We start from the raw sequence: 18,902 nt of genomic DNA on the forward strand, positions 1-18,902 counted from the left end.
CAGTGCGGCTTACTCATCAAAAGAAGCTGTGGAGTTGTAATAGGGGGATAAATACGTTTTCCCCGCTTAGTCGCGGCTGACAGTCCCAACCGCCGACCCCACCCAGTGATCGCGTGCGCTACCGAGCGCACGCCGACCACTGCGGGTCGTGCTCTTGGGAACAAAGGAACAACACGTGTCGACAACAAACAGGCATTTATTGTTGCAATAACAACAATGCCAGTTAGCAATAAAACACACTAATGAATACAGGTCGTCTGACTCACCAGCAGGGCAACGGGCGAATGTTCGCCCACACTAGGGCAGGGGATAAACTCTGAGGCCGGACAAGACGGGCAAGCGGGATAAGTCCCACGAAGCTTCACCTCGCCCATGACTACAGAAAGCCGCGAGGAGACGTCTGCTCGCGTCCAGGTCCCGATGCCGAAAAGAGTTGGCTTTTTCCGCGTGCACGGTGACAAAATCAGGGGTGGCGCTTTTGCCGCCAGTGCTGCCGCGACGCTGGCGCCATCTCTCGATAGTTAATGTTAACCACCAATGTTGGCGCCATTCCGCGATAGCTAGAGTAACTACTGCGGGGGAAAGCAGACTATAAAGGGGACGATGGGAGACCGTTCCCCACAAAGCATAACAACTTTTAATTTACACTACCGCACTTGAGGCGTGTGGATTATAAAAAAAAAATATAAAGCACTTTTTGCGGTCAAAAGAAACACTGTGGCCTTTTTCATTAAATAGGTTTGACCAGTCCGCCAGTTGCATGTATTACAGTAAAATCTCGGTGCTACAAATTCCCGAAATTCCCCGGCCGAAGTGTATTGGGTACAATGGACAAAATTTCGGATGTTTCGAACTCTCTCCTGCACCACTATGGATGGTATGAATGCATGAACTGCGACTGCAACCTTGACCACTACGTACTACCCACACATTGTGACTCCGCAATCGCCAGCCACATTGTATGTACGCATCACGAGCAGTTTGTGGTGACGTGTGGTTTGCATCTTGCAGACGTCGCGATTGTTTGTCGGGCTCACGGTGCAAAAATCTTTCAGCGGCGCGTGGCTCACAAACTGCAGATGTCGCAACCATAGCAGGTGGAAGCGTACGCGGCGGGCGCGCATGGACCGCACATCGCTGGCTCCGTGATCGCGATCCACGAGCAGTTCGCGGCGCCGCATGGCTAACATGTCGCCATCTCCTGTCATGACGCATGCGCCGCGAGAGTAAGTGGAAGTGGTGGACCGCACATCGCCAACATCGCGATTGTTTTCCACACAGCGAGAAGTTTGTAGCGGCGTGCGGCCGTGAGTAGTGCAGTCAACGACCAATTTTTCGGACCCTCTAGGGAACGCAAAAACGACCGAAAATTCAGGCAGTCCGAAAAAATGAATGTATGAAAAAGACGTACCATTTTACAAATATTTCTTGGATGAAAACAGTCAAGGACGAGGTATTAGGCTTCCGAAACACCAAAGCATGAAGAAGAGCCGCTCAAAAACTCCATGCAGCCGACAGCCTTTTTGTTTATTATGCATGTGTCGTCATGGCAGCCGGCATTATTGCTGCACTGTCTTAAAGAGCTTGTCGATCCTTGTTTGGACGGCGTTCCACTTGCATGCTATCATATTTGCCTTGATCTGAGCAAGAGCAATGTCAGCGCTGTACATCGATGAAAGCGTGAGAAATGCTCGCATCAACTCGACGCTCGTAGGCGGCGCAGACGTTGGCTCCACATTCTCAACATCGGAGCCTTCCGAATCCTCCACAACTTGACGGACTAGCTCCTGATCGGTCAATTCTGCACAGAAGTCTAGCTCGTCAGTTATTTCTGTAGGTATGGAAATCCCAGCAGAGCGGAGGTCAATCGCTTCGTCCATGGGCGGGCACATGTCAATCACATCACATTCAGGCAAGTCTGCCTCTGTGGTGAGTGCGAAGCCCGCATGGCGAAAACAGTTGCGAATCTTGTCTTCCTTCACTGCTTTCCATGCATCTGCAAGCATTCCGACAGCAGACCGAAGGTCAACGTTGTAGCCTTTGCCACTTTCTGCACACAACACCATGTGGTTTAGTATTTGTGAACGGTACAAAAGTTTCAAATTGCGGATGATGCCTTGGTCCATTGGTTGGAGAATTGCAGTCGTGTTGTGCGGCATGAACTCCAGCTGTACAGTCTTCAAATTCTTGATGTGACCATGAGCGGCGCAGTTGTCAACGAAGAGCACGACACGTCTGCTCTGAAGTTCAAACTTCCTGTCCAACCTGCGGACGTAATTCTCAAACAACTGCTGAGTGACCCATGCCTTTTTGCTGGCTTCGTACAACACTGGCAGCGATGCCCCTTTAAAGCACCTCGGGTTCTTCAACTTCCCGATTACAAGCAAAAGAAGCTTCTCGCTGCCAGACATGTTGCTGCCGACGAGAACGGTCAGCCGCTCTTTACTGTGCTTGCCACAGTGGCATGGGTCACCAGCAAAAGCAAGCGCTCTTTCCGGCAACATCTTATAAAATAAGCCAGTTTCGTTGCAGTTGAAAACATTGTCAGCAAAGAACTGCTGCAACAAAGACTGCCGTTTTTTGTTGCGGTACTGCTCAATAACTGCATTGTCGACAGCGCTGCTCTCACCGCATGCCTTCTTGAACTTGAGGTCATTCCGATGTTTAAAGTTTCTCAACCACCCATCACTAAACTTAAAATCATCAACGCCCATTTGAAGAGGAGTTTCCGCTTTTTCTTTCATGACGCTGCCAGAGACCGGCAACCGCTTTGCAGTCATTGAATTAAGCCAAACGATGAGGGCTTCCTCAAGCTTTGGGTGAACACCTTGGTTTGCATTCTTTTTCTTGGCACCAGATGGTTCTTCGACCGCTTCCAGGATCTTGCTCTTGTTCTTGAGAAAATCCGAGACTGTTTGCTTGGAAATGCCGAACTCCTTACCCACGTCAGCCTGTGATCGTCTGCTATTACTTGTTTAATAATGGCGGCTTTCTTCTCCATTGTTAACCGACGGTACTGTTTTCCGCGCTTCGATGCCATCGGTGAGGATGACAAGGACAGAGTGGGGGTCATCACGGGCAAGCAAAATCCTCTTGTTGCAAAGTGTCGAAGCAACTAGGCCTAACGTCGCAGAGCACACTTGACACAATACGTAGCACGTAGCAAAACCATGCACCAGCTTAGCGAAACACCATGTGGTCTGCGATGAGTCTGCGCAACGAAAAGGCGAAACGGTTGCGGTGTCGACGGCGCTTCCGGAAACTCCGGAAGAGGCGCTAGTGAACATAGCCAGAGTGGCCAGACCAAATCGGTGTGTGACGACTAGGTACGGCTAGTTGTTCAAAGCTTTGACATGGTACGCAGACTGGGAGATAGCCAACATGGTGGCTTTGTATGACGCAATTGCGGTTTCAGACCTTGCGTCGCGTCAAAAAGTCCGAAAAATTGGATGACGGGGGGGGGGGGGGGTTCGAGCATCCGAAATTTCAGATGCTCTTATACATTGATTCTATGGGGCTCATGGCGGTGCCGCGAAGACATCCGGAATATCGGGCATGTCCGAAAATTCAGTCGTTGACTGTAGTCGGCGGCGCACATGGCGGGTGCGCACAGACTGCACATCGTAAACTTCACAACCGCTAGCCACGCTGTATGCATCGCGAGCAGCCTGCGGCGCCGTACAGCTGGCATGCCGCCATCTCTTGTCCTGCTTTACTTGCCACAAGAAGTCTGCAGAAGCATGCGACCCGCACATTGCCGATGTCGCGATTGCCTGTCACGCTGTGTGTGCCGTGAGTGCCCAGCTGTGACCGCACGGCTGTAATAGATCTTCTTGGACATAAACAGATCTGCACGACTGGCTTTCCCATGCTTGTGCACAATTATTTTCTTTCGTTTTGGTGATACGAACTTTCAGATGATACAAATTTTTTTCACGACCCCGTGAGATTCGTATCACCGAGGTTCTACTGTAGATTACCTTGGGCTCCTTTCTTTCATCAAACTGGCCAACCTGGGCATATGTAGTTCAAATAGTTGGATGTATTATAGAGTTATGCGACTCATGAGTAGGGAGGGAGCCAGTGCACTCAGATGTGCTTACTCCTGCCCACAAACATCTTTACACCAGATCTGACACCCTCTTCCTCTTTCAAAGTGCTGTCACTCTTACCATACCTTTCCCCTTTGACCTTGCCTCCTCATCATCTTACAGTCAACTCCAATACTGACACATGCTAAAGCTAGGAATGTTGAGCTGAACAGCTGCAAGAATAATGGCTTGCTTTTAAAGCTTAGTGTTCCCTGTTGCAGTGCCATACCATCGAAAGTATGGGTAACCACAGAATTTTCCTCATCGGACACGATCTACAGACATTTGCACATGCTCTAAATCTTTAGCCCATGTGAGGGCTCTTGTATGCTCTTAGTGTTATGCTTGTATGCACACATGTACAGACCACTTTGATGCTCATCAGGAGTGGCGACCACAGGCCTCTGCATTGGCACTGCCAGTGAAATTTGTGGTAACGATCTTGCAAACCATACCCTGTTAAGAAGGTCCACTTTCCCTTGAGGTCACCACAGTAGTTAGTCTATCACAAGACGGTGCCAGCATTGGTAGTTGCACCGCTGACGGTTTCGTCACTGTGCAGGTGGGGGGAAGAAGAGTCTTTGGCATCGGGAACTTGTCGCACGTGGATGCATTCCTGCGAGCTCCGCTCTCCACATTCCTATGAACTACGAGGCCTGGCAGAAAAATTTCCCGCCTGCTCATCCTGTCTGGCCTCAGTTTATCAACTGTCCCAGCTTGGGCAAACATTTGCTTGTAACTCTAACGGTGAGTCAGACAATCTATTAATTTGTGTGTTTTATTGCTACCTGGCATTATTATTGCAGCAATAAATACCTAAGCGTTTGTTGTCATCACATGTTGTTTCTTTGCTCCTAAGAGCACAGCCCACTGTGGTCGGTATGCACGATCACAAGGTGGGGTCGGCGGTTTGGATAGCCAGCAGCGACAAAGCAGGGAAAACATATCTATCTACCCCTCTGATTAGAACCCCACAAATTCCAGTGTACAATTCCAAGTTTGTTGTCATGTCCAGTGTGAATGAGCAAGCATTTCTGCCCCACTGGGGAGTCGCACTGATTAAATGTTGCTAAACAATGCCTACTTTTGCAGACCACTGGTACATATTTGCCCAATACTGTTGAGTATCACAGAATGTGTTACGTACTAACTCCAAACAACTTTCACACTTACCGTATTTACTCGCGTATAACCCGCCCCTGCATATAACCCGCACCTCTAACTTTGAACCCCATGAAATAAAAACAAATATCCTCGCGTATAACCCGCACACTTACCTGAAAAAATGAGGACTAGGAAGTCACAACTGAAACTGTTTTCAAAACAAATATATTTGAAAACGACTGCCGCAACGTTGTCAGTGCTGTCGTTCAATTGTCAATCGTCGCCGCTCTCACTGCTGCCGTCCGAGGCTTCATCGCCGCTCTCAAAGACGCAATCATCTTCGGAGCCATCTAGGCTGTTGCTTATGGCACACTTCTTGAAACTCTTGTGTACCATGTCGGCCGGGATCATCCCCCCATGCATCTACGATCCAATGGCACAGCAGTGCAATATCTGGCCTTCGCACGCGTCCCGTTGGCGTAAGGGCATAAAGGCCATCAGCCATCCACTGGGCATATAGCCGCTTCACGTGAGCCTTGAAAGGCTTATTGATGCACACGTCGAGTGGTTGGAGCATGGAAGTCATGCCGCCAGGTATTACGACAAGGTCTGTGCCGTTGTCAGCGAGGCGAGCTTTCACCGCGTCCAGCACCAGCATCGAACAGCGTGCCAACAAGGCACCTGGTCTTTTTTCCCAGATTGCTTGAATCCAGTCAATGACGAGGTCACTGTTCATCCACGAGTTATCTTCCACTCGCACAACAATTCCTGGGGGAAGTGATGTACTCGGTAGAGTCTTGCGCTTGAATATTACATACGGGCGCAGTTTGGTGCCGTCGGCCAAAGCACACAACATCACTGTGCAGCGCAGCTTGGTGTTGCCGCCAGTCAGCACACTAACAGATTTTGCGCCCTTTTTTTCCAGGGTCGTGTCCATGGGCATCTCGAAATATACTGGCATTTGGTCAGCATTTCCCAGCTGAGATAGCAAATAGTTGCGCTCTTTCCTCAGTCCGATGACGTAACATAGAAAGTTGAGCAGCTTCTCCTCGTAAGCGTCGGGAAGCCGCTGGCACATGGCAGTTCGCCGCCGCATCGAAAATCCATGCCTGGCCATAAAGCGCTGCAGCCATCCGCGGCTCGCATGAAACTCGCGTGGACTATTCATTTCCCAGGCCAGCTTCAGGGCTTGCATCTGCGCTATCTCTGTAGACACAGCGTGGCCATGACTCCTCTGCTCCTCAATGAATTTGGCAAGCTGTGTCTCGAGGTGAGGGTACGCGCCAGTATTCGGGCCGCGAAAAGCTCGCCTGTTCTTGTTCGCAGCTTCGAGAGAGTCTTTTTTCTTCCGCCAGTCGCGAATGCAAGATTCGTCGACATCGTTCTTTCTCGCAGCAGCTCTGTTGCCGATTTGTTCAGCAGCGGCGACGATCCTGAGTTTCTCCTTCGCCGTGAATGATTGCCGCCGAGACACACTCATGATGCCTAAACAAGGCTGGCCAACTGTGCAAACTGGGCGTACAAGAAACGGCACCTTACTCAAGGCCCATCAACGTCTGAACAAAGCGTATGCAAAGCGTGGCTGGCATGGCGCTATAGACTAAACAGACTATGGATGTGGATCTGGCTATGACTTGCGTTGGCCTCTTGTTGGCTGGATGGATGATAGTGGCTTAGCCCTTTGTAACGGGCGGTGGCTTGCGCCCCTAGCCTAGGATGTCGTTGATGTCAATGGCGATGCGGACTCTGCATGGGAGGCCGCGCGTTGCCGTGAAGCCGACCCGCCTGACCACCTTCTCCGGAATATTCGCGTATTATCCGCACCCCCACTTTTTAAACACATTTTTTCAATTTTTGGTGCGGGTTATATGCGAGTAAATACGATATTTCTACAATATCACAGAATGTCATACAATGCATCACAATAAATATATACAGGACAATACTAAAGGCATACAAAATATCCATGAAAAATGACATCTTACTCATTGATGTTAGATGAGATGAACTGGCTGTTTGAACTCAGTTCTTCCAGCACGTCTGCCCAAGGAGGAGAAAAGAAGAGCACTAATCAATGAGTGGAAAGAGAAGATAGGATATAATCTGATGCCTTGGTTTAACAAGAGGTTGAGTGATAAAGGCCACAGCACTGTAGGGTTAACTAAATGAGCTAAATAATTTTTCAGATCTTTTTAAATGCCACTTAACATATCAAGCTGCATTTCAGTTGCCATAATTCAGTATAGCAGAGCGAATTTTCAGACGAGTTGTAAAAACAACTACAATGCAATGAAGGTGATTTGCTTCATATATGGCAGAAAAAAAAAAAGTGCAGTGTTCCACAAAAAGTATACAGTACATTACAGAGTTAAAAATTGGAGGTCTGCTCATAACCTTAGCTCTGCTATCAAGGGTATGATGTGATAGCATTTCGCTCACACAGACAACTTTTTTTATCTTTTAAAATTTTTTAACACCAAACAGCACCAGCAAACATTGGATTTCCATTCCGAGCAGTTCGACCTCTTTTAATGAATTTTTTTCTTAACTAGCATGATCAAGCACTGGCTTTTCATCCTGAGCATCCTGACACCTTTGAACATCCCTTTTCAATTCTTCATTCTTCAATTATCTCAATTAATTAATTAATCACACTTTGCATTTGCTTAGCATCACCAAACATTGGCTTTCCTTTGTGAGAATTTTGACACCTTTGAACCTCTTTTTCAATCTTTCATATTTTTTAAATTATTCATTGATCAATTATACACACAAAATTTTCTTACATCACCAAGCCTTGGCTTTTTGTTCTGAGCAATTTGACACCTCTGAACCCCCTTTTGCCGATTCTTTTATTTAAATTCATCAATTAACTTCAACGGTTTCATTAATGCATTATTGCCTATCACACACCAATCAGTCAGCAATCACTAGAACTACTAATTACCATGATAAAATTTATTGCAGCCCCGATTATTTCCACGGTGCCAACAACCACCACCACCACCACCAACCTGTTGAATTTAAAAATATTCAGTCAAATCACTTTGACTAAATTAAGTTACTCCAACTGACTTTTTTTTCGACATGAACAGAGCTCATACACCTCTACTTCAATTTAGTATAATGGGCACAACAGATACACAAAGAAACAAACATAGTCATTAGGAATACTGAAAGAGAAGCACAGATGTCCTGAACAGAGAAACAGCACTAATGGTTGGCCATACAGGATTGACAAATGACACTTGCCGATTAGGGACTACCTGTCTGTTGCCAGTCAGTGTTGCTATAGTTTTTGTACTTCTCACTAGCACTGCAGCTCACAGTTTTTGTCTTCTCAAGAAACTGTAAATCAATAAACCAGCAGTCATATCCAAAAATTTGAGAAAGCACCTACCAGCAAGACACTGCCGATGCTGAACATCCAAGCAAGCGTCCACTTCGCCAGAAATGCAAAAAGGTGCAGGACCACATTTTTGCAGGGCAAGGATGAAACACAATGCCACCACTGTCTGCTGACTTCCAGAGACGCTTTCAATATCCTGGAGAGCACCCTGTGAGCTGAATGATGCCTGTTTCGAGGGGAAGACCAGTGAGGCAAAGATGTCAGCGATGTTGTCACAAAAGTAGTAGTTCTGATTACTTTTTTTTTTTTTTTATGCTTTTTGATAATGTCTTGTGAGAAAAGCAAAAGTGAACAAACATGAAACCAAGCTGTTCTAGCTCATTTATTCTTTTATGCTTGAACCAAATAAATGCATCTCTTATCAAAGCAGTTACATAGGCTCTTTACTCGGGTATTTGCCATCTGTAATTGATAATTCAAACAAGTTAATTGCACAATATGCAATTTTTTAAACTTAGGGGATCAATTCTGCAGCACTATCAATGTGTTTTGTACTTTAGGCAATAAAAGTGCGAGTGGTGCACTAGTAGCTTCTCTGGTATACATGAATAGGCCAGTGGCCAGTAAGGCAGCACCAGCATATGTGCCTGGAGTTCTAATCAGCAGATTCTTCTTGTAGTCGAGTAAGAAAAGAAACATCTTTCATCAGCAGGGAAGCACAAAGCTTACTAAAGTATATATCTCCCTCATTCTCACCAGGTACTACCTTAAAGCTCATGTAACAGTCAAAATGCTGAGCTTGTTACAAGAATGTTAAGTCTCAAAAAACAGTCTACCATAGACATCACAAAGAGAAACAAAATACATTTTACAAAATGGCTACTTCAGACCAACACTATCTTCGCCACAAGTTCTTACGCCTCTATCAAAGAGAACAAACTTTTTCACACCATTTCTTGAAGCATCTCTCTTCTTTCTCTTCACTGGGCAGTATCTTCTCATGTTATCTACCGATCATGTGAGCAACTCCTCCTTCAAAACTTATTGCTACCCTGCCATGGTGGTATAGTGGTCAGTGCGCTTGACTGCTGTGTCCAAGGATGCGGAATCGAATTGTGGCTGCGGCGGCCACTTTTTCAATGTAGGTGAAAAGCATGACGCCCGTGTGCTGTGCATGCTCTCATTAAGAACTCCAGATAGTCGAAAAAATCCGGAGCGTTCCAGTACTGCGTCTCTCATAGCCTGAGTCGCTTTGGGACGTTAAACCCCTTAAACCAAACCAAAACTTATTGCTAATGAACCATGAGCATGAGTTTTCAAAGTTCTCCATTATCAAGATAGTCGAAAAAATCCGGAGCTTTCCAGTACGGCGTCTTTCATAGCCTGAGTCGCTTTGGGTCGTTAAACCTCTTAAACCAAACCAAAACTTATTGCTAATGAACCATGAGCATGAGTTTTAAGGTTCTCCATTATCAAGACACTTTATTCTAACAAAGCTGCACCACTAATCCAGTGCCCCACTGAATGCAGTGCTTGTGTAAGAACTTCTTGGGAGGACACTATATTTTCAATGTAAGTAGGTGTGTGTGAAATCTCTCCGTATCTTTGTTAAAATTTTTTACATATGTACGCCAGGATCAACAGCTGGTAACCGTAACGCTTACTCAATTTGGCACTAATCTGCTGAGCCAGCATATTCAGTGTGCCAGTCAGGCATCTCTTGCAGTACTAGCTGTAAATTTCACTGAAAGCTACGAAACTGACAGTGTGCACAAATTCTGATGCAAGTAAGCAGTGAAAGAACTACTACAACCTTTAATTCAATGCCTTCATAGCTCGCCTCCCGAGTCCTTCCCTGCAAAAAAGAAAAGAAAAGAAGAAAAAAAACAACAAAGGTTGAGGGGGGGGGGGGGGGGGGGGGAGAGACAGTGATCACAAATCATTCATACAACATTGTGACTGTCCCAGAACCAATACAAATGTACTGTGTTAGTATGAAGCAGCTACAAAAAAGCATAGAATAATTCATTTTTACATGCCGCATTTTCCTGAGCTTATATGACACATACTGCTATGGGAAGCCAAGTGATCCCACCCAGCTCTTTCTTAGTGCTGTAATTGGAAATTTCAGTCTTGCTCTTAGTCACATCAGCTTGTTGTGTAGCAAATTCCTATGCTGTTTGCCTGTACAAATAAGTTGCAGCTAGTGTGACTTCGAATGTTTTTTTACTTCAGAGGTGATAGTGCAGGTAAGAATGCTGGCTACAGACAGCAGTTATCATGGCCCAGCCTTTTTGGCACTGTTGCAAGCATGGCATAGAGCATAGATATGCACTGCTTGACAAATTCGCTCTTGAAAAGCAACCCATGCAAATATGAAATTAGAGTCAGCTGCTAGTGATATGAACCTGCTTGGTGAGAGATTGAGTTTGAACTAAATCTCTATTGTCTATTACAGGCTATGTCTATTACACGCTATTACCAGGACTGTTTGAATGATCTTCCAAACTGACCTGGTACAGTAAAGCTGGTTAATTTGAACTTCATGAGACTGGAAAAATTTTCCGAATTATTCGATATTCAAATTATTGAATGGTCTTGAAAAATATGACAACCATTTGCATTATGGTAAATCTACTGTATTTACTCGGGTAATGAACCTATCTCTCCCTTTTGACTTTTAGAATTAAAAAAAAAAACGCATTTTTCCTTAGAGCGTTCCTCTGCTTCGAACCGTAGCAGTATCCAGCACATTTCTTTGCAACGTGCCAGATGCTGCACAGCAATAACGTCACGACGCAAGTACCCGGCCGGCGGCGGCTGGGTTTAGATAGAGGCGAAACCGAGTGGCATCCATGGGCTGTGCGATGACAGTGCATGCTAAAGATCCCCAGGTGGTTGAAATTACTCCGTAGCCTTCCACTACCAACTCCTCTTTCTCTCTTTTTGCTTTCACTCGCGCCTTCCTCCCTTCGGCACGGTTTAAGTGAAGTGTGACAGATACTGATCTCTCCTTTCCTGTATACTAATTATTATTATATTATTATTGTCATTATTACGAGCATCTTTTCATGCTTCACGGAGCAATGCAGTAGTGGCAGTGTACACCGGCAGCCTGCGTGGAGTGCGAGGCTTCACTGGACGACGCACTGAATGGCAGTTGACGAGTGTACACTGCCGCTATTGCGTCACACCGTGAAGGGTCAGTGCCAGCGAGGAATCAAAGGTTGCTGCCACTCTGCCAAGTGTGCCCCCCCCCCACTAATGTAAAAAGACGGTCGTAATAATAACAATAATAATATAATAATAATAATTGCTAAACAGGAAAGGAAAGGTGCGGTATTTCAGTCACACTTCACTTGAACGGCACCGAAGGGAGGGAGGTGTGAGTGAAGAAAACCCACTACTTGCCATCTGAAATGCTGAGAAATTGTGACCGGTTAGCTGACTGATGTAAAGCCATGGCCAATGATCGCCATTGCCGCGGGCTGGCACAGATAGCGCGAAGTTCATAAAAGCGAAACTGAAACTACATACTCAGCCTATTAATATTGAGGTGGTGTTGGATGAGGCTGTTTGCGTTTTGCCGCACTTGCCATTGCAAACGCGTAAGAGGTGTGCGGTCTACTGCGCAACGTGTGGTTCAGGTTTGAGGAGTGGTAATTTGACAATCATGCAATTCTAACCGGATGCGGCCTAACCATTGCGAGACTGGTAGCGTCCGTCCAATGCCACAGCCTTACATGGGTGTGAGACCGCACTGATAGAAATACTTTTCCGTGTGTCTGAATTAAAGGGGGTCGAATTTACCAGCACTGAGGTGCAAGTCTCAGAGGTCATGCGGAACAGACAGCGAGCAGCCATAGCCGCCATCCATCCCCCTACCCCGGCGCCACCAGCCGCCGTGACGGTCATGTAACGGTTAGGCTTTACCCACTCTTCTACGGTTTTACCTGGTGCACCTTAGTCCCTGTTTTGGACCTGTGCAGCTGCGTAACTATGCCACCCTATAGCAGGGGCATTTCTTTGGCCATATGCTGGGTGCCAGGCTAGCCAGACGTGACACTGTATAGTTTGAATTACGCACCGCGGAACTGACTGACGCTCGAATTAACAGCCTCTTGGAGCTTGGAAGGACCAAGTAGTGTAGTTCGAATTATTCAAAAATTTAAATTATCTTTCACTGTAATACCTTTGATGCCTTCGAAATGCATGCTGGCCTCCACGTAAGTACTGTGCCCAGGAAAAGGTACATTTCTATAATTTTTGGTACAACTCTAACAATAGTTTTGTTCGTTTTCTGCCACGTTTTTAATAAGTGAAATAATTTTACTCCAGCTGTTTCAGCATCTAATTCTCCACAGCAAATGCTAGGTCTCAGGCAGTGAACTAATATTCCTCAACATAAAAACTTAAAAATGAATACATATTGTTCTTTACCCAAACATCCCCACACAAAATCCACAGCTTAAACTTGAAGCACCAACACATGAAAAGAGATTATGCTACACTTAATGCATTTTTTTTTATTGGTTAGCATTAGAGAGTCTAGAGGTAGAAGCAGCCTATACAGTTGAATCCCGCCATAACGAATACCGCCACAACGAAATTTCCGCGACAACGAATATTTTTTTATTCCCCGCGAGTATCCTATAAGAATTAACGGCATAAATTTCTCTGCACAACGAACCATTTTTGCAGAGCGTTTCCGCTTCAACGAAATTTTCGCGTTCAAAATCGAAACCGAAACTAGTTTTATTGGCGAGAAGTCCAAGTCAAATCCAAAGCCACATTAAGCATGAAATCACGTGATTGCAGTTCCGCCATTTTGGCTTTGTGTCGTGGTCGCGTTGTTCACTCGCTGCCTTTCTCTTCGACAACGACGAGTTTTCATCCGCAGGACACGATGGCAACGCAAGTGAAAAAACGCAAAACTCTTTCCCTTGAGCAAAAAGCTCAAATAATCGCCCAAGCAGAAAGCGGAAGGAAGAAAGCGGCAATTGCTGAAGACTTCGGAATTCCTGCAAGTTCGCTGTCAACGATTCTAGGCAATAAGGACAGCGTGAGAATGGCACTTGCTTCAGGCACATCCTCGAAGCACAAAAAGGTGACGCGGCCCCTCCATGAAGAGTTGGACAAAGCAGTGCATGCGTGGTTTGTGGAAGCACGAGCCAGCAACGTCCCCCTGTCCGGAAGCATCGTCCAGCAGAAAGCCTTGAACTATGCATGCCTACTTGGCATTGATGATTTTAAAGCCAGCATTGGCTGGCTAAACCGTTTCAAGGCCCGCCATAACATCGTTGGAAAAGTGTTGTGCGGCGAGTCAATGTCAGCAGACGTGGACGGAGCAGCTGCTTGGAAGGCGAGTAACATGGCCGGAATTTTAAGCAACTTCGCGCCTGCAGACATTTACAACGCCGACGAGACCGGGCTATTCTACGAGATGTTGCCGGCTAGGACGCTCGACTTCAAGGGGCAGCGCTGTCACGGCGGCAAACACAGCAAAAAACGCATCACAGTGCTGCTTTGCACAAACATGGATGGCTCGGACAAGCGTCCGCCGTTAGTCATAGGCAAAAGTGCCAAGCCGCGCTGTTTTAAGGGAACTCGTAGCCTACCTGTGCAGTACAAGGCGAACAACAAGTCATGGATGACCCGCGCTATTTTCACCGAGTGGATGATGGCATTCGACCGCGACATGAAGCGGCAGAGCCGTAAAGTTTGCTTGCTTTTGGACAATTGTTCAGCGCATCACTCCGACGAAGTCAAGCTCACTAACACGGAGCTGAGGTTTTTCCCTCCCAATTGCACGTCTGTCTTACAGCCTCTCGATCAGGGCGTGATTCTTAGCCTGAAGCGCGCTTACCGCGGGAGGTTAATTCAGCGGCTGCTTTTTAACACTGAAACCGGCCGAGACACGAAAGTGGACTTGTACGTGGCACTGCAGATTATGTCTGCTGCCTGGAGCACACTGGGGCGCTCAGTAATTGTGAACTGTTTCAGGCACGCCGGATTTGCCGAAGGTCGACCCGTACACTCTGCTGGCCTAACACCAGGCGTTACAGACGACGACGAAGAGGCGTCACCGGCTCCGGGGATCGCGGCCGCCTGGAAAACGCTGGGAGAAATAGGAACCGTGCCGCCTAATCTCGAGCTCGACGAATACGCTTGTGTTGTTGTTCACGAAGATGTGAGTGATGAGCAGATCATAAAAGCTGCCCGGAATGATAAGGACTCTTCCGATGAAGAAGACGACGACGTACAGGAAGCGCCGGCTGCGGCAACCGCCGTAGAGGTGATGGACGCTTTTGATGTCATCAGGAATTTCGTTGCTGTCCGAGACGACGATGTTGCAATGGGTTTGCTGACCGAGTGCGAAAATCGCGTGACGGCGTTGCTCGCCGTGAAGCGTAAGCAAACCAAGCTTACAGATTTTTGGCATTAAACGCCTTTGCTGCTGCTTGGGTAATTCTTTCTGCGTTTCACGTCAAATTTTTGCGATAACGAAGTTCCGCGAGAACGAATTTTTTTTCGTGCACCGTGAATTTCGTTATAGCGGGATTCAACTGTAGTCATATATGTCACACTGTGACCACCATCTACTGCACCTGCCATGACTGATACACAGAACTACCACCTGCCAAAGACAAAAGAGGAAAATCTCTTTACTTGAGGGGAGAGGAGTGGGAGGCCGGAAGGTAGCTCCCATGGAAAGAACAAAACGAGAGCCCAACATAGCTGCTGAGCAAAGAGAATATGAAAAAAGATATGCGGAGGAGAAGCAATAAAGAACAAGGTGCTAGAAGGTCCACTGCTATTGCATAATGATGGTTAAGCACCCAATAACTTTTTTAAAATCAGTAACATAAAAGCTTCCTATTACCAGTATAGTGAAGCATGCAGGATGAGCAGTCCTAAATTTTGCCTAAAGATATCCAGCTGAAGCCTAATGTGCAATTTCTTCTTATTGCAGGGATTTGTGGCAGAGCCTGCTTAAAAATTCTTATGTTCACATGACTCAGATACAGAAAGCCAAACAAAAGCAGTGAATTAAGTGAAAGCATACCACTGTTCCTTGTCCAGCCCATCTGTATTGGATACCCCGTGCACAAGCACCGAACTGCTTGAGATTCATGCACAGCATGCATGTGCTTTCATGAAATTGTACTATATTAATATTGCTATGTTTATTTATTAAAAACATGCAGTGCATTGGATCACAACAGAGAGTTGGCAACGCAATGGGGACAAACATAAAGTCAAATAACTGAAGGACAAGTGGTTCTTATGCCCAGTGAAACATGAGCAGAGTCCACTGCTTGTATGCTGCCCAAAGCAGCTAGAGGAGATCACACGGCAACCAGCTAATCCCCAGCAAGTGTGCCTGCTTTCCCTTGTACTTTACTCTCCTGATGAAGCAAGGGTAACTCCATTTGCACACTCCCTTTACTTTCTTCTGCTTCACTGACTAGCACTTACCTCGCTACATTGACTTTCCTCATGAAAAATCATTCTCGCACAACCTTCAGGAACAAACTTCTTAAACAGTTCCTCAAAGTATCTGGACACTTGCTTCAGAGTGAAGTTCGTGACTTCAAACTGCTGCTCCTTCTGGCTGTCGGTCATTTCCCCAGCACTCTGTAGTGAGAAAGCAGAGAGTTAGGTATGTGCATCTAGCACACTTTTGCAGCATACATTTCTTTCAGTTCTACTGCATAGGTCACATACTCACCAAATCACTAAGAGCTGTGCGCAATATCCTTGGCGAATACACAGCACAAAATTACGGATTTACTTAGTTATGATGAAAAATTAAATAATGAGCATCATACACATCAAAAACTAGCGACACAAATTTACTCATGCAGTTCAACACTAACATAACAAAACCGCATGTTTAATCTAAGAATGTATGTTTTATTGAGTCAATGTTTCAATGTCAATGTAGCTGAGCAAATAACTTGGCACATTCTCAAACATTCCTAGTTGCAAATGCTGAGTAAAAATTTGTTTTTACAGAAAATTTTCAAGTAAAATTTAGGTAGTCGGGGGTGGTAATATAAATGCACCCCTTTCATTCAATTCAGTTCCCAAATGTTGCGGCCAACCGGCAAGCCCCAGCCCCATATTAGCTCTGGAAGTCCAGCAAGCTTTTAAACGAAGCTTGTATTGTGCAACGTAAGAATTGACCACTATATTACTGATAACATGACCGCAATGGCTAGACACTGCAAGAAACATTACAACATAACTTACATCAAAAAAAGAAAAGCATATTATAAAATCTGTGGCCGAATCCACAAAACTGTTTGCTTTGGAATGCATTCACTTCTTCGCGGGCCACCGCATGCGAGTGGCCACGTGACCGACCAGTGTTAACCAAGTGAAAGCGAACAGGTGTACCGCCCGCCTGCGGGACAGAGACGTCGGCGTTCACTTTGCCGCCTGATTTGCCGTTAATATGAGGGTCCCTCCGTTTGCGCTATTAAAGGAGCAAAGGAGTGTTGTGTGCTGAGTGTTGAGGATAGTCAGTGGCCGAACACATGTGAGGATTCTTTGTAGATGCATGATGGTGCTTTTAGGCAGCATTTCAGGTTGTCGAAGGGATGAGTATGTCTTCTGCTGTCCACTGAACTACAAAGAAATATGGGGCGCACTGACGAGAAAGAAGTATGTGTGCTTCGGTTTTTTAGAAACTGCAATCTTCCGGCTGGTAGGACTACATGTATTGCTCGGTAGTGGAGTGTTGACGGCTGGCTTCGGCTTGCGATATATAAAGAAGTAAACAGAAAAAGTGCAGCCGAGAATGTGCCAGTGCCTTCCACATGTCAATATGTGCACTTGCCGATCGAAGAACGGTTAAGAAAGCTCTGTTATTGAGCTTTCTAACATGACAAACACACCATCATGCCACGTGGTGTAGATTTCCTTTCACACAAAACGTTTGCTGCTGAAATGTGGTGCACGGCGTTCCGCTCAGTACCAATGATGCAACGCCTGACCTGAGCCTTTTTGGTCAGCTGCATGGCTCAGTCCAAATGAAGGCGTATAATGATGCTACTTTTCACTGAACCGTAGTGTCTTTCTTTGCCAAAATAACCATAAGACACAATATATACCCTGTATTTGCATGGTTATAAATGTGTAACTGTTCAATTGTCTGAGGAATGAAAAGAAATGCACCACACACTTCTTGCTAAAGCTAGCATTTTACATTGTCAAAAGAAAGTTTTATTTGCGAACTGATGTTGGCATCCCCAGAGAAAGAAGTAGCGATTGTGCCATTCAACCATCCGTGTGGTGAACGGAGAGGTGGGATTAGAAATTTCTGCAAAACTGTAGAGGTGGCATTACTGTGGGTGTTGTCTTCTGCTCATTTGTTTTCTCTTTTCATAAAATTTGGTGTTAATATTACACGACAATAGTAAGCGCGTGTGTCTGTCTACTTCTGTCTTTGTCCGACCAGTTAGTGGCAACAGAGTCCCTCAATACTGTTTTTTCTGGTCATGAAACTCCCGCCAAAATTTAATATAGGGTCAGCGCTGGCCACTAGAAGTGCAGATGGGCACTGAAGGGCATGCATCCGCTGCCGGAGCTGCAGGCGACCGTCACATTTCTGGTTTTATTTGCCCTTAAAACTTAAAGTTGTCTCGTGATTGTTGTATTAAGTGACGTAAGCATGTGCTCCCCATTAGATATTGCGCGAGAGACGAGGACAACGCTAATGAGATACGAGTATGCCTCACCAGAGCAGAAGCCAGGTGTGAAACTAACCCACTGCACAGCATAGAATCTGCTATGAATGAAATTTATAACGTTGCTGCACACGTAGCCCCACTCTGGCCCCACTAAACGAGCCGCAGCACTTTTTACCTGTTACCTGCCTACACGCTGCTCTCTCCGATCGCAAAACTTGCAGCACGCAAGCGAAAACGCCACCGCAGTCCGTGCTGAACACATAGTGCGTGATCGCTATGCTAAGGCGCAGTCACAGATCTTCGTCACCCGATATCGGTTGGCAGGTCGTGCGCAAACGCATTTTGAGTGCTTTATTTGCCCTTGTCGCTCTATGGTGATGGTCAGCGGTGTGCCGATATCAGGGTACAGTGCCACCGGTGCCATCACGTTGTCGAGATCGGAGCTGTCGGGCGTGCGTCGGCCTGCACGTCGTCGCGCTGCTCCGCTGTCCTCGCCGACCAATAGCCGCTGCCGCTTTCTCTTGAGCCCGCCCACAGCCGCGGTGCGCGTCTGCTACGGCTCCCGTGAGGTTGATTTTGATCTCTGCTTGAAGCTTTTTTCGGCCGCTTGTTATGCAATTATAGTCATAATTTGAGAAACGAATGCTTAAGGATAATAGT

The 18,902-nt window shown here is 46.3% G+C and overlaps 1 protein-coding gene across 4 annotated transcripts in view; it reads right to left on the bottom strand.

Annotated features, from left to right (window-relative positions):
• Window positions 1-18,902, bottom strand: part of LOC146203324 (uncharacterized) — a 492,360-nt gene that overhangs the window by 296,795 nt on the left and 176,663 nt on the right. For 3 of the 4 annotated variants that reach the window (XM_084588675.1, XM_084588676.1, XM_084588674.1), the window contains exons 13-14: window positions 16,024-16,182; window positions 10,358-10,399 (exon numbers count right to left, since the gene is read on the bottom strand). The exons of the other annotated variant lie outside the window; for it this stretch is intronic. In XM_084588675.1, the coding sequence (XP_084444801.1) occupies window positions 10,358-10,399; window positions 16,024-16,182 (201 nt within the window). The remainder of the gene's footprint in view (window positions 1-10,357; window positions 10,400-16,023; window positions 16,183-18,902) is intronic. 4 annotated transcript variants of the gene reach the window in all.

This window comes from Amblyomma maculatum, chromosome 1 (assembly GCF_055883805.1).
Source record: "Amblyomma maculatum isolate TAMU_Amacu chromosome 1, ASM5588380v1, whole genome shotgun sequence".
NCBI lineage: Eukaryota > Metazoa > Arthropoda > Arachnida > Ixodida > Ixodidae > Amblyomma > Amblyomma maculatum.